The following is a 14,952-nucleotide window of genomic DNA, read 5'->3' on the forward strand; positions in this document are numbered from 1 at the left end:
AGTATATATATATATATATATATATATATATATATATATATAGGTATGGAAGAACTGCTGCACCGCGGGAAATCCTTCTCTATACAAGTTCTCGGACGAGGTTTTTGAACAGAACTTCGATAGGCGAGAGGTGTAAGCACAAATGATCCTATTAACAACACTAATGTTTAGGTACTATATATATGCTACTTGCACACAAGTAAAATATCCTACTTTGACAAATAAAGATTAATAGAGTATCCTATTAATCTTTATTAATAAAAAGAAGTCTATATCCACAGAATTTATGACACTTTGGAAAACCAAAACAAATTAAAAAAGGGAAAAGGGTCTGAATATCCCTTAACTTTGTCATTTGGAGCTGATATATCCCTCGTTATGAAAACGATTTATATATGCCCTTACCGTTATACAAACGGCTCAAATATACCCCTGTCATTACAAAATGACTCACATATAACCGCCATTTAACGGAAGTTAAAAAAATTAATTTTAAGTTTATATTTTGAATTTTGAATTTTTTTAAAAAATTATTTAGGTGTATATATATGATTCTTCTATCAAAGTTCAAGGTATATTTCAATTTTTTTCATACATAAATTATTTTGACTTCTTTTATTATAATTGTTTGAGTTTCTTATTCTTATTTTATTTTTTTTTCTTTTATTCCTTATTTTTAAAGAAAAAAAATTTAAATTATTTTTTTTGTCTATATTGTAATTTGATTTTTGTAATTGAAGAAAAAAATTTGGTCATCTACAATAAGTTTTACAAGAATATTAGTGAAACATAAATAAATTTGATTATCAAAATAATAATTCTAAATTAGTCATTAAAACAAAAAAAAAGTCAAAAAAAAATATGTTTAATGAGGATTATATTTACTTATATGGGATAATATTTTTTATTAAAAAAATAATAAAAAGTTAGATTAAATTTTTTTTTTCATTTCCGTTAGAGGAAAAGGGTATATGTGAGCCATTTGTTTATAAGTAGGGATATATATGAGTCACTTTCATAACAAGAGGTATATCAGCTCTAATGACAAAGTTGAGAGGTATATCATGTTTTAATCTAAAATAGTTTATTATGCGGTTCTACATGTTTTATTAAGGGAAAGGGGTTAAAAATGTTTTTAAATGATCCAAAATTAAATTAAAATATTAATTTTCTGTATAGCTTAGTTTAAAATTTTTATTTAATATTTTGATTCAAAAATAATATTTTAGCTATTAATTATGTGATGTAGAAGTATTTTTATTATTACTTGTGGTTGTGGATCATACATACTCATTTTCCTAGTAAGCACATTACTCTTTCTTTTTTAAGAAATACATTATTTTCCTAGAAATGTTTTTTTCCGAAAAGAACTTTTTTTCTTATTTTTTTTCTTATAAAACCTCTTTAACTAATATAAAAGGGAAAAGTATTTTTGTTCTTCCTAATCTTTAAATCGATAATATAGGTCATATATATATATAAGAGAGTAATAATCTCATTATTCCTTTTCATTTAGATAATGATTTTTAAAAATTCCTAATAAAATATAATTTTTTAAGTTCTTTTCAAATTGAAATGGGACGAACATTTATTAATATATATTCCTCAATTTCAAAGTTAATATGAAAAACGTGTCAAAGAATAACTTCAATATTTTAATAATTTTCTATATTTACGACATCATGATTATTGTATCTTAAAAAAGGATAGAATATTACTTTCTATATCATATTTGACCTTTAAATACATGTATCATTACTCGTCAAATGCACATATATTCAGTTGTTTTAAATTTCGAGTTGAATTAATTGTGTGTGAAGTGTATTCGAGTACTAATTAACAACTCTAATAGATTTATAGATTTCCTAGAATATTCTAACAAATCTTTCTAAAATAACGATATCATAAATCCAAAATAGTTCTATAAACTTCATCTTTTCTTTTTCTTGCGTTTATGAGTTTTTTTTTAAAAAACAATTTAGTCATGTATAACTTTTCAAGAGTAATGGTATTGTATTTAAGTTTGATGATTTTGTTAGAATGTATCTTGATGTTTTAAAATGTGTATCTCAAAAACATAATGTATTTGTCTAATTGTAATGATCTTAGATTTAAGAGTAATATTTTTTTTTTAGCATGTATCTAAGTTTTATAGAATGTATGTATGAAACATAGTGTATATCTTTTGAATAGTAATGATTTTAAATGTATGTGTAATGATAGTTATAACATGTATCCTTATTTTTTCAATTTTGTATCTCAGAAATATATTGTATATTTTCCAAGGTAATGATCTTAGATTTAAAAATAATGATTTTTTATCGTATGTATCTTCTTTTTTTTTAGTTTGTATTTCTAAAACATAATATAAAGAAGAGTCGGATCCTGCAATGACAAATTTATGAGTGAAAATAAAAAATAAAAAGGTGTTTATTTTGCTTATCTTATTGTTAATGTGTTGTACTTTTATACAAAAATTATTCGATTTTGAGAATGATAAGCCATAAAAGTAGTTCAAGAAAAAACAAAATCAGTGTAGAACCTAGTTTGTGAACCTTTTTAAAATTAATAATATGAACAATATAAATTCTTTCTTAGAGAAAAGTAATTTGAGAGAGATCGAATTTGAATTATTAATTTAGGTACTTAAATGTTAAGATAATTAATCAATTTCATTTTCAAGAAGTTTATGTATCTGATTGTATCTTTTAAAAATATATCATATAAATATTAAAAGTGATAACATATGTTGTTTGAAACTAAAGATAAGGTTAATATATGATAGTGATGTATGTCTAGTTAAGTAGTTTTTTCTTTTTTTTTTATGTCGATTCTTAAAGAACGTGAAATAACATTGTCAAAAACAATATTTATACGTATAAATCCAACATATATTACCATTGAGTGCGTATTGATTCGAATTTTTAAATATCTAATCAAATTTATAGTGTTAATTTATAAATCCAAAAAAGTTGTATTTTCTACCTTTTGGATTTTTTACGGTGCTTTCAATTTTTTGGACAAAATCATTATAAAAATATATAATTTGTACTTCAAATAAAATATAATTAAGAAAATAACACCACATGTGAGATGACTAATGACTAAAATATTTATAAAAAAAAAGAAGAAAAAAAAAGGTGGTGCAGGAGAAGACATTGATATTTATTTATGATAAACCACTATAGTTTAAAATAATTTATTTATGATAAACCACTATAGTTTAAAATATTTAAAATTCATATTTATACGCAGACTTTTTTAGCAAATTTCTCTTTTCTCTCTGCTCCCACTGCGCCCTCTCTCTCTCGCTCTCTATCCATCTCCCAACCAATAAGAAATACGTTCAAATGTATTATATATTAATTGTATTCAATTAAATATAGATAAATTTTTTGTATTTTATGTCAATTGTATTCGAAAAACTATTTTTGTATTTTGTACCAACTATATTTGCATTTTGTATCCATTGTATTTGTGATTCACATGAATACAACATACAACATGCATTTATCCTCTCCGTCAAATGTATTATGTATAAATTGTATGTATCCAATCATATCAATATAGGTGAGAGAAATGCATTTTATTTCAATTGTATTCAAAAAACTGTATTTGTATTTTGTATCAATTGTATTTGTATTCTATAACAATTGTATTCACGATAAAACGAATACACCATTTATTCATCCTTTCTCCTCCCTTTCTCGATCTAGCTCACTTCTCTCCTCCTTATATGTATTCATTTTGATACAAATCAATTTATATTTGTATCTATTCTCCGAAACCCGCTAAAAAATATAACAAATACAAATGTTTAGCAAACCAAAAGATAGCTATAAACTGTGATCAGTAAAATTGTAGCTATAATGAGTCTTATTTAAGGCATAATATTTGTTGTTTTTGAAAGTTACCCAACATATAACTAGAGGTCTCAATTTTATGCTTCGGGTATGAAAGAAAATCTTAGTTGGATGAGTCACCTCAGAATAGGCCCTATAGAGCGTGATCCAGATTTAGTGGGCTCCAATACGGGCACGGACACTAGGTGAGAAACCAAAAAGAAAAACAACAGTAAAATTCCAATAACATATAACAACTCAACAATGAAGAAATTGCCCAGTCCACTGAACTGAGAAATGTGAAGCCATCAAGAAATAGGTAAGCACAGACTCAACAGAGAGTGATATATATATTGGATCATCCCGAAGGAGAAATCATTCGTGATGTACAACTTGAAGGTTCTCGTATAATATTATCAGCAAATGGTTATCGAGCATTACAATCCAACAGGTTCAAGCACACAAGACGGGGGTGGCTTGCACAAATTTTCCAATACAGTGTATGAGCAAAAGTTACTAGATTCCCGTGAACACGTACGTAGAGCTTGTGATATGCTCAAGTACAACTAAGGTTTCAATGACATGTTTGAAATATCAACTAACCTGTTATTACTATCTGTCAAGTTTCGTGTTCAATTAGCTACAGGACTCCATTTTCCGTCAAACAGCTGCATAATTGTTTTACCCATGATCCACTCCGTGGCAGAAGAAGGTAAATGTCCCTGTTTAGCAAGATAAGAAACTGCTTCTCTTGCTTCTTTATACCCACATTCGGCAATAACATAGGGGAAATCACTGCAGCAGGTACATAGATTCGAAATTCAGAGATCACTAGAGAGCAGTTTAGCACTCAATTTAGAAGTTCTGAGGTTGTTTTAACTTTTAACGAGTAATGAACAATAAGAACGTCAGTTATTACCTTCCCCACATGATACGATGTGCACCATAACTGGAGACTAGTTGGGGAAGAACTTGAGACAAGTCCTCATATGGATAAGGATTTCTCGACACTCTGAACAAAGCACTAAACTTTACATATACCTGCCAAAATTCAATACTAGCTCAGATATCAATCAACTCAACGACGTTAAGCCAACTGTTGGCAATAACAATAGGGTAAGCAGGAAATAGTGTGGTAATTGCATTTTTAAGTCTGTTGTGAGTAAACACTAAGAAGGGATTTGTCAAGAATACCTCAGAATAATGTTCAAAATTGTAGAATATAATCAAGCTATAGTAAAAAAGAAAGTTCAAATGCATTGAGCCCCAATTATAAAGCTTTAGAATCATATGAACATGTTAATTGGTTAGTTTTTGTTTACACAGATTTAGTTGTCTTCTACAGAATTCGAATCAGCTAACGTGCAGATGTTAAATATTGAACTAAAAAAGTGTAGATTAAAGGAATCAAGCATGATTTTCCGTAAATGTTACCTGTGGGAATCTTGAAAGCTTTAACAGCTCTGAGTAACCTCGTCTTTCTTCATCATTTCTACAAGACATTTAGATAAATTACCTAACATTATACTTTGTATTCTCGAGCATGAATGATGATTTAGAAGAGAACTTCAGTGATGGCTTACTTTGGGGGCTTACAGAAAGCTACATGATCAAGCAATACTACAGTCGAGGGAAATTCTGTGCACAGCTCCTCAATTTCTTGCAAATGCAAAAGTAGACCCTGAACAAATCCATCATAGTTAGTCTACCATTAACATCATTATTAATAGCGGAAGAGAAAATTCACGGAAAATCATTGAGTTAAATCGATTCTCCCTAATAAAAAAGCCGGTAATAGTACCTAAAGTAAACAGCTTATACCACATTATTACTTGAGTTTTAATATAATTCCAAATTAAAGAATTGAATGCTAGTAACTTAAGTACCTTCATACACATGAAACCGACTGGCACTCCAAGCTCTCCAGCCTTTGAGTATAATGCCTTCCCGATTATATTTGTCATCTGATAAAAGATAAAACATGGTAATTACCAAATACAAGTTCACGCACTTCACTGTCACACTAGAATTTGAATTCATTAATAAGTACAAGATTTATCAGATGTGTATCTCTTTTCTTCTACTTTCTGATCGTAACGTGTTTCTTCTCATACAGTTAGTTAACCATACAGGAAGAAAAATAAGGTTAAAAGAGAACTTCATACGTTCTTCCAACATAACAAATCTATAAATGAGTTTAATGTGCCTCATATTCTGATAATTTTAATGTGCAAAAGCAAAGGCAAAATAAACTCCGAGATCAATATTGATGGAAGGATTGATACCTTTTCACCAGAAGGCCAAAGATACGGATTAAAGCGAACAGCACGATAACCATCCTAGAATCAGCAGACATATCTTATGTCAACTTAATTCCTAAAGAATGAAAATGCTATATCTAAAATAATGAGTTGTTACAAACCTTTAAAACCAGATCTTCAAGATGCTTTATCCCGCTCCCATCTTCTGCTGGATTAGCGAGGCAACAACCGACGAATTTGGAAGGGAACTTCTTTAACACACTGGAATAGAAGTAATTAGGCATAGGACGAAAGACCTCTCAAGTCAATATGACCCCCAACAACAAGAGATAATTAAACAACTAGAAGACCGAAGAATGCACAAACAAATAAGTCTCCAAATGCAGTTTAAGTGAAGGAGAAAATAAGAAGGTACATAGCATGTGTGCAATATCCTTAAAAGGTCAAAGGCCTATGCGGAGATGTTATAATTACTAAGGTATTGAAGGTACGCACATCTCAGTTAAGACAATTGACAATTTTTTCATTATAAACTATTACTTAAGGAATATGTTGTATTCACTTAAAGCTGGAACTCTATTTCTTACAACACAACCCCAAAAAAGAGGGAGAGAAATGAAGAGACCTCGTAACATAAGAATGATCAAACTTATGATTAATGGGCTGAACAATAAGTGCTCCATCAACACCTGCTTCTTCCATACACTGCTCAAAACATAAACATTGAAAGCATTGTGACGTTTAGCACTTAACGTTGACAACAGAAGAAGTGTGTTTGGTTCATCAGAAATATTTTAAATAGAGATGTTTTACTTTGGCAAATCATTTTCTAATGCTTAACTGCATACTACACTAAGAAATATGTGGCTGTGTTTATGATGTTTAAAGTATAAAAGTTGACATCAATTTCTAAGTGTTCAGTAAAACAACTGATCGTAAATAAACATTAGATATTTGATAAAGGAAACATTTTGGAAGTCATTTTAACAATTCAATACAACCAAACACTAGAAAATGATATCATCAAGGAAATTATTCCAAAAGAAATCTTTTCGCCACAACAAACGTAATTTTGCCTTCTGATCTTGAAAAAATGTTTCAAACAAGTTAAAATCATCCAACACATCTTAGTTATACTAAACATACACAAAGGAGGCATCTATAACATCATCAACTGATCAATTAAACATACAACAACAAATCTAGTCTAATCCCACAAGATGGGGTCAGGGAAGAATAGAATATGCGCAGACCTTACCCTTCCTTTAAGGAGGTACAAAAGTTGTTTCCGACATACCCTCAGCTCGGCAGTAACAACAAGCAGAATCAACAGCAAGATAACAATCAATCAAACATCTTAATATATAAAAAAAAGGTGAAGCCCTTTACCTCCAGCAGAAATTCGACATGACCAGTCAAACTAGGTTCTTGACCAGGAAAATACGGGTACTTTTCTGCAGCCTAACAAATTTCAAATAAACACCCATTAATTCCTCATACTTTCACTTCCCCAAAACAACAACAACATACCCAATGCACATTTTCAAGCAATTTGAAAAGGGAATACAAAAATGAGAGCTATAACAATTTTTCCAATTCCCCACAACAACAAAAAAAAGTAGTATAAAATTGTTGGGCTATTGCCCATGTTCCAGCCAAAGCCCACATGGCCTAATCCTATTTGAAAAATGATTGAAATTATTCTGTTTATTAGATTTTCCAATTCTGTTAGGAAAAGTATTGGAATTGTGATCCTATTTATTGATATTTACCTCTTGTGGGGATGCCCAGACATGTAAATGTGAGTCAATGACTTGTGGCTCTACTTCACCAGTTGCTGCCATTTGAGTCAATAAGGGTCTTAATCTTGAATGTTTTGTTGGAATAGATACAAAAGACCATGGGCAATTGAAGCTATTTAGAGAAGAAAAAAATGGAGCACATGTTAATGGCTTTAGTGAGTTTACTATCACTGCTGCTACCATTTTTGTTGTTGCTTCTGGTTCTCAATCCAAATGGAAGAGAAAAAGATTGCATCAATTATATATAACAATTATGTAAAGACATTGACAAAGGTTTAACATGAAGGTGTCGTGGTGTAGTTGGTTATCACGTCAGTCTAACACACTGAAGGTCTCCGGTTCGAACCCGGGCGACGCCATTTTCCTTTTTTCTTCTCCGTAATAGTAGTAATGCAGAGAGTTTAGTAATCTTTTTGAGTGTCGGTTTGTTTTATTAAAAATTAATAAACATTATATATTTCTTTAAAATAAAACGTTTGTTATCGTTTTAGACAAAACTTTACTTATTGATATACTACAAGTACATATAATTATGTGTACATATTACAAAAATTGATACATGTAAATTAACATATGAGCAACATCGTTTACTAATGCTAGATATTATTTACATGCATTTTAAATCAAAATATTCACTCATTGATGGTACTCATAATTCATTAGTTGAAAAAGTGTAAAAATGTTATATATTGATATATAGTCTCTTAGGTTATTTCTTAACAAGAGCAGTCCTCAAAACACTTTATAATTCTCTCCTAGCCTTAGTTGTGAAGTGTGCAAATTTATTTGAACTTATATTGTAATTTTCTTTCATCGTTCATAAAGTTTTGTACACACTTGAGTGAACAATGAAAAAAGAAAAGAGAAATAAAGATTTTAAGTGTAGGTTATACAAGTAGAAGTTGTACCAAAATAGTAGATCTGATTTGCATAATCAGATAGGAGTTTAAGTTCAAATCTTTGTATCACCTAAGTTCTCCTCAAGCTCTAAAGAAAATCCTTAAAACCCAAAAGGACTGGACTAGGGCACCACATCAGTGATCTGAACCAGTATAAAAATATGTCTTGTTCTTTTATATTCTGTACTTCGCTTATTTTCTTTGTTAACTCTTTTGCATGTTATATTACACTGTTAAACGATATCAAAAGTAAATACAAAAGCATAAAATAGTCCTAAAAAGTCACTGTCATTCTAAATATATCCTGAGAGAAAAATCATAACCTCGTATGTCAATGCGAAAACAATAGAGTGCACCAACATTTTATTTTTACTTTCAGAAGAAAAGTCACAGGTAGATTAAGACAAATATTTCAATTCTAAGAGAAAGGAAACTACTTTTAAACAATTGTGTTTAGCAAAAAACATATAAAGTTAATTTAAAGTAAATGAAACTTATATTTTTCATTGTTCAATTACAAAAATTGACACATACAACAAGACATACGATTTTATTTTATTTTCAGAAGAAGTCCCCCATTTTTTGCAACATTATCCTTCCACCAGAAACACCAAGCTTCAAAATTGAATAACAGCCCAACAACATATAATTAGTTGGAATAATAATATTCGAATATTTTATATTTCTAACTGGACCTTTGTGATTATTACAACTACTAAATAATCAGCTAACAAAAAATTTTTTTGATTCACTCTTGGAGAAGAAAGAATTAAACAAACCTCAAAAAAAAATGATAAACTTGACGACAGGATTCACGTTTTGAACATTTATTTACATTTGTGGACATTCTACTAGGTAATAAAAAATCTCATCATGATAAGCCTTATGAAATAGCTACACAAAATAATTCAATGCTTTAAAGCTTATCATTAATAATTATTTACATTATTTGCGATATTCAAGTTCACATATGCTTAAGAAGAACTCTTCCTCTTTATATCTTAAGTAATTCTCATTGCTAACTTGATTCGATCATTCAAATTGTATATTTCCAATGCAGGAGATTCAATAACAAAAAATATCTTACCACAAATCTAATATAGATCAAACTCTCTTAACTTGTCAAATAAAGAAATCATTCTCTTATCATGACTTTCAGTAAATTGTTTTATCACCTCCATTAAATCTTTAAGGATAATCTCATTTTCATTCTCAGATATTCTTTTTTCAGTCTATCTTTTTCGTTGACTTTTAAAGATGATGTTTTAAAATTATTACTTTGTTTATGAGGTTGATGAGTTTCACCTTTTTGAGTTGTGAATGAACTATGTGTTGCTCCAGTTAATTTATATTATGTTCAGCTTGAGCAGTAAGTGAACTTTATGTTGCTCCAGTTGATACATTAGGTTCCTTTTGAATAACTTGATCTTCTTTTGTGCCTGAAGCATCATTTACGTCGACAACAACAATAATATCCACTAATTTATTATTAGCAATTTTTTAAGCTTCTGTTCTTTCTATTTCTTCTATATCTTCTGACCTTTTGACAAACTCTCGAGTAGCTTTATCCTTGCCAAGTATTTCTTTGTAATCAGCAAACAATGACCATTTCCTCAAGTTCTTAATAACATGTTGTAGCATGTAAATAGTCATATAAAAGTAAATAATGACAATATATGAATGCACCACAATCTTCTAAGTATGATGAAACATTCAACATTACACAATTTATGAGGATCCATAGACACCTATTTTCTATTTAAAAAATTCAATATCATTATCAAATTGAATTCTAGAAGGAAAAAGTATCAATCATGTTACTTAACTAATTATTGCAGACACATTAAATGTGTATAATAGGAAGGTAATCTTAACGCATATAGAATAGGTTGAATCCTTTTAGTCTAACACTTAGTACGACGCTAAGAGTCCTTATTTACATAAGCTTGTACTCTTAGCACATTCCTAGTCTACTACTCTATATAACATTATATATAATATAGAAGGCTCAACGTAGAGCTCATCTTGGGAGAATATTATTATACACATGGTATCAGATAGCCATCAATAGCAGCGCAATGATTTTTTTTCTTCTCACAGAATTAAGTGGTTTCTTTCTCTCACGTAAAGATGGTGACAACCACTGGAACAATTTCCGACCCAATTATCCCATCTTCTCAAACAGATTCTACCATCCCTAATGTACCTGCAACATCATCATCAGGTATTTCTGCCAGTCTCCCCCCTCTATCTTATTCCTTCTCCACACTGCCAACCTCTTTTCCTTATTAGACCTCTTCTTGCACTACTTTAATTGGTCCATCTATTAGTAGTTTTGGTTCCTCCTTTCAATTTCATTTATCGAAAATACAAATTCAGCGCATCTCTCAAGATATAATCATGTTGCTGCTCTTGCTGCACCAAACGTCACAAATCTGGTGACTATAAAGCTTGCATCCGTTGAAGACTACCTCACATGGCGTACTCAATTTCAATCTCTCTTGCTCTCCCACAAACTTTTTGGATTTGTCGATGGTTCAATATCTCCACCAAATCCCTTTGTTTATGATGCATCTAGAACTCAACAACCGAATCCTCTTTATCGGTCATGGATCAAAGTTGATCAAAGTGTTCGTTCGTGGTTATTTGCGACACTTTCTCGAGAAGTTCTTATGGATGTTCATTTACTGCCTACTTCATGTGATATTTGGAATTCTCTACAACGTCAGTACATGGATGCAAGTAAGGTGAAATCTATAGAATTAAAGAAACAACTGATAACTATGCATAAAACAGACTCTATGTCGATGGATCAATATCTTTGAGAGGCCAAGCAGATTGCTGACTCGCTTGCGGCAATAAGTTATTTTATTTCTTCTCAAGATTTTATTGATCATGTGCTTCTTGGATTAGGCAAGGAATATGACATTTTGGTTGGGATTATTACATACTTTCCTGGTTCACTATCACTTGAAGTACCCAGAACAAAACTTCTACTCCATGAACAACGATTGCAACGCTTCAAGGATATAAATTTTGTTGTCCCACATCAAGCATTCGCTACTCAAAATGTGAGCTCAAATTCATCAAATATCTGGGGTAATTAGTCTCTTCCTTAAGAAAGTCGTGGCAAAGGTCGCTCTTTCTCCTCTAAAGGTCGAGGCCGTGGTGGTAGAAGTCGAGGCTCTTTTAGTCGGAGTCAACAACATCAAGTTACCTCTGGCAACTCTTTTACTCGCGGTGGTTTCTCTGGACAATCATCGTCAGGTATTGGTAGCATCCCAACAACATCATATATTTTACCTTCTGTTAACATACTTTCATCATCCACTGGAATTTTAGGTCTCTTACCTTCTCCACTTGTTTGTCAAATTTGTGGACATCTTGGTCATTCTGCTTTTCAGTGCAATAATTGTTTTAACTATGTTTTGTTGTTAACGATATGCCTAAGTCTTTCGCTGCTATGTCGTCTGGTGAAACAAACGATGCTCCTTGGTATTTTGATTTAGCTGCTTCCGCTCATATGACTCCATCTGAAGGTAATTTTATGCATAAATTTTCCTACAATGGATCATATCATGTATTGGTTGGGAATGGATCTTTGCTTAAAATTTCAAATATTGGCTACGCACAATTACCCACTCCATCTCGTCCCTTACATTTGAAATCCATATTTCATGTTCCCCATCTCCGCCACCATTTACTTTCTGTCAAAAGACTATGCCAGGATAATAATTGTGCTGTTAATTTTGACTCATCTTCTGTTATTGTTAAGGACAAAGCCTCGGGTCAAATTCTCCTTCAAGCTTCCAGTAAGGGCGACATATATCCTTTATCTCTTTGGTCCAAGTCTTCTCCTCCCCAGGCGTGTGTTGCTTTTTGTCATCCTGGTAATATATGGCATCGTCGCTTGGGACACTGTGGAACTCATGTTTTAGCTTGTCTTAGGAAAAAATAATTCTATCAATTTGTCTAATTCGTTTAGTAATAAGTGTGTCTCTTGCCGTCTAGGAAAATCTCATCCTTTATCATTCAATCTAGTGGACCATTGTAGTTATTTTCCCTTGGGCATCATTCATTCGGATGTATGGAAATCACCTGTTTTATCTAATTTGGCCTTTAAATATTATGTTATTTTTGTTGATGACCTTTCCCGATTTACGTGGCTTTATCCAATGAAAAATAAATCAGATGTTTTTCCTCAATTTTGTGCTTTTCAAAAACTGGCGGAAAATTTGTTTAATACTAAAATAGAAGTTTTCCAAAGTGACAGAGGAGGTGAGTTTGACAACAAAGCCATGATTTCACATTTTATTAATTTAGTCATTTCTTTTCGTAAGTCATGTCTGGACACTCCTCAACAAAATAGGGTTGCTGAAAGGAAACATCGACATATTATTGAAATGGTACGCACTGTTCTCACAGATGCTACTCTTCCATTTAAATTTTGGGTTGATGCTGCGTTTTATGTCGTCTTTACCATTAACAGGTTACCTACACCAATTTTACACAGTCTTTCTCTGTTTGAGAAACTGTTTCATAAGCTTCCTGATTACAACTTTCTTCGATTTTTTGGTTGTGAGTGCTTTCCTGATTTGTCTGCTCGAGTCTCTCATAAGCTTACACCCCGTTCGATTCGGTGTGTCTTTCTTGGCTATGTATCTGGCTATAAAGGTTATCGTTGTCAGTCGTCATGTTATATTTCATGAACTAGTTTTTCCATATTCTGAGTTGTCTAGTTCTCCCAGAGTTACCTCTCCTTCATCCTCGAGTTCTGATCTTCTTGTTGTCATATCGCTTCAAAATCATAGGACTCCCTATACACATCTCGAATCTTCTGTATCTACATACGTTCCATCCTTACAAAATACTTCTCATGTGTCTCAACCTTCATCCGCTGGATCTTTAGATTCCACAAGGTGTCAGATCTCTACTATAGAGTCTAATTTAACTGTACCTCGTCCGAGTGAGTCGTTACTAGTAGGATCTTCACCGCCCTTGTCTACTTCGCCACCTATTGTTAATTTCTCACTTCTTCATCTACCATTCCTCTGCATTCAATGCAAACTCGATCAAAGTCTGGTATTTCTAAGCTAAACCAACATTTTTCTTTGAGTGTTAATGTCTATGAACATGAACTTTCTTGCTTTTCTCAAGCTGTGAAAAACTCAAAGTGGCAACAAGCAATGACAGTTGAATTTAATGCCTTTTTGGAGAACAAAACGTGGATCCTTGTTCCTTGTACTACAGACATGAACTTAGTTGGTTCTAAATGGGTATATCACATAAAATATAATTCAGATTGGTCTATTGAGCATATAAGGCTCGTCTTGTAGCACAAGGATTTCATCAGAAACCTGACATCGATTATCATGAGACCTTTAGCCCTGTTGTTCGTGCAACAACGAGGAGAATTGTTCTTTCCCTTGCTGTCTCCCTTTCTTGGCAGATTCGTCGGTTGGATGTTAAAAATGTGTTCTTACACGGTGTCCTTACTGAGGAAGTCTACATGAAGCAGCCTTCAGGTTTCATTCATCCTGACTATCCTACTCTTGTTTGCAAGCTAACCAAAGCCATCTATGGCTTGAAACTCGGGCTTGATTTCATCGATTCAGTTCATTTCTTATTTCTTGTGGTTTTATTTGTAGAAAATTTGATAGTTCAATGTTTATATATCGCTCTTCTTCTCGTGTCCTTTTTCTCTTACTCTATATCGATGATATTATTCTCACAGGTAGTCATAATGGTCTTCTTGATCAATTCATATCTCGTTTATCTCATCAATTTGCAATGAAGGATTTAAGCAATCTTCATTACTTTCTTGGTATTCAAGCGATTCGTTCATCTCATACTCTTCACTTGTCTCAGCAAAAGTACATTTCAGATTTATTGCTTAAATTTCACATGTACACATGCAAACCTGTCTGTACCCCTCTTGCTTCTCGCACTTCTATCTCTCTAATGGACGGTGAGTTACTTACAGATCCTAGTGAATATAGGAGCATGGTTGGTGCTTTTAAATATTTGACTATGACACGTCTAGATATTTCCTATACCGTAAATGTTGTCTCTCAATTTATGCATGCCCCCGTACAACTCACATGCATTGTGTCAAGCGTATTTTTAGGTATTTGCAGGGTACGTTGAC

At 31.8% G+C, this 14,952-nt stretch overlaps 1 protein-coding gene and 1 non-coding gene across 2 annotated transcripts; one reads left to right on the top strand and one right to left on the bottom strand.

Annotated features, from left to right (window-relative positions):
- Positions 1–4,158: 4,158 nt before the first annotated feature.
- LOC107021412 lies at positions 4,159–8,129 on the bottom strand. The gene is made up of 10 exons (XM_015222104.2): positions 7,876–8,129; positions 7,493–7,564; positions 6,729–6,808; positions 6,265–6,364; positions 6,128–6,181; positions 5,729–5,806; positions 5,426–5,523; positions 5,277–5,334; positions 4,762–4,883; positions 4,159–4,637 (listed from the first exon to the last, which is right to left on the bottom strand). Exons 1-10 carry the CDS (start codon positions 8,086–8,088, stop codon positions 4,475–4,477), a joined length of 1,038 nt encoding a protein of 345 aa, XP_015077590.1. The 5' UTR covers positions 8,089–8,129; the 3' UTR covers positions 4,159–4,474.
- A 61-nt stretch (positions 8,130–8,190) lies between these two features.
- Positions 8,191–8,264, top strand: TRNAV-AAC. Its single transcript has one exon. It is a non-coding gene; the product is annotated as a tRNA-Val (tRNA).
- The last annotated feature ends 6,688 nt before the right edge of the window (positions 8,265–14,952 follow it).

Source organism: Solanum pennellii, chromosome 1 (genome assembly GCF_001406875.1).
Source record: "Solanum pennellii chromosome 1, SPENNV200".
NCBI lineage: Eukaryota > Viridiplantae > Streptophyta > Magnoliopsida > Solanales > Solanaceae > Solanum > Solanum pennellii.

Excerpts from the sequence above, each read along its gene's own strand:
- LOC107021412 (XM_015222104.2), bottom strand. The coding sequence starts at position 8,088 with ATGGTAGCAGCAGTGATAGTAAACTCACTAAAGCCATTAACATGTGCT. Across the intron at positions 7,565-7,875 it reads TCTGGGCATCCCCACAAGAG|GCTGCAGAAAAGTACCCGTA; the intron begins GTAAATATCAAT and ends GAAATTTGTTAG. Across the intron at positions 5,335-5,425 it reads GCTTTCTGTAAGCCCCCAAA|AAATGATGAAGAAAGACGAG; the intron begins GTAAGCCATCAC and ends AATGTCTTGTAG.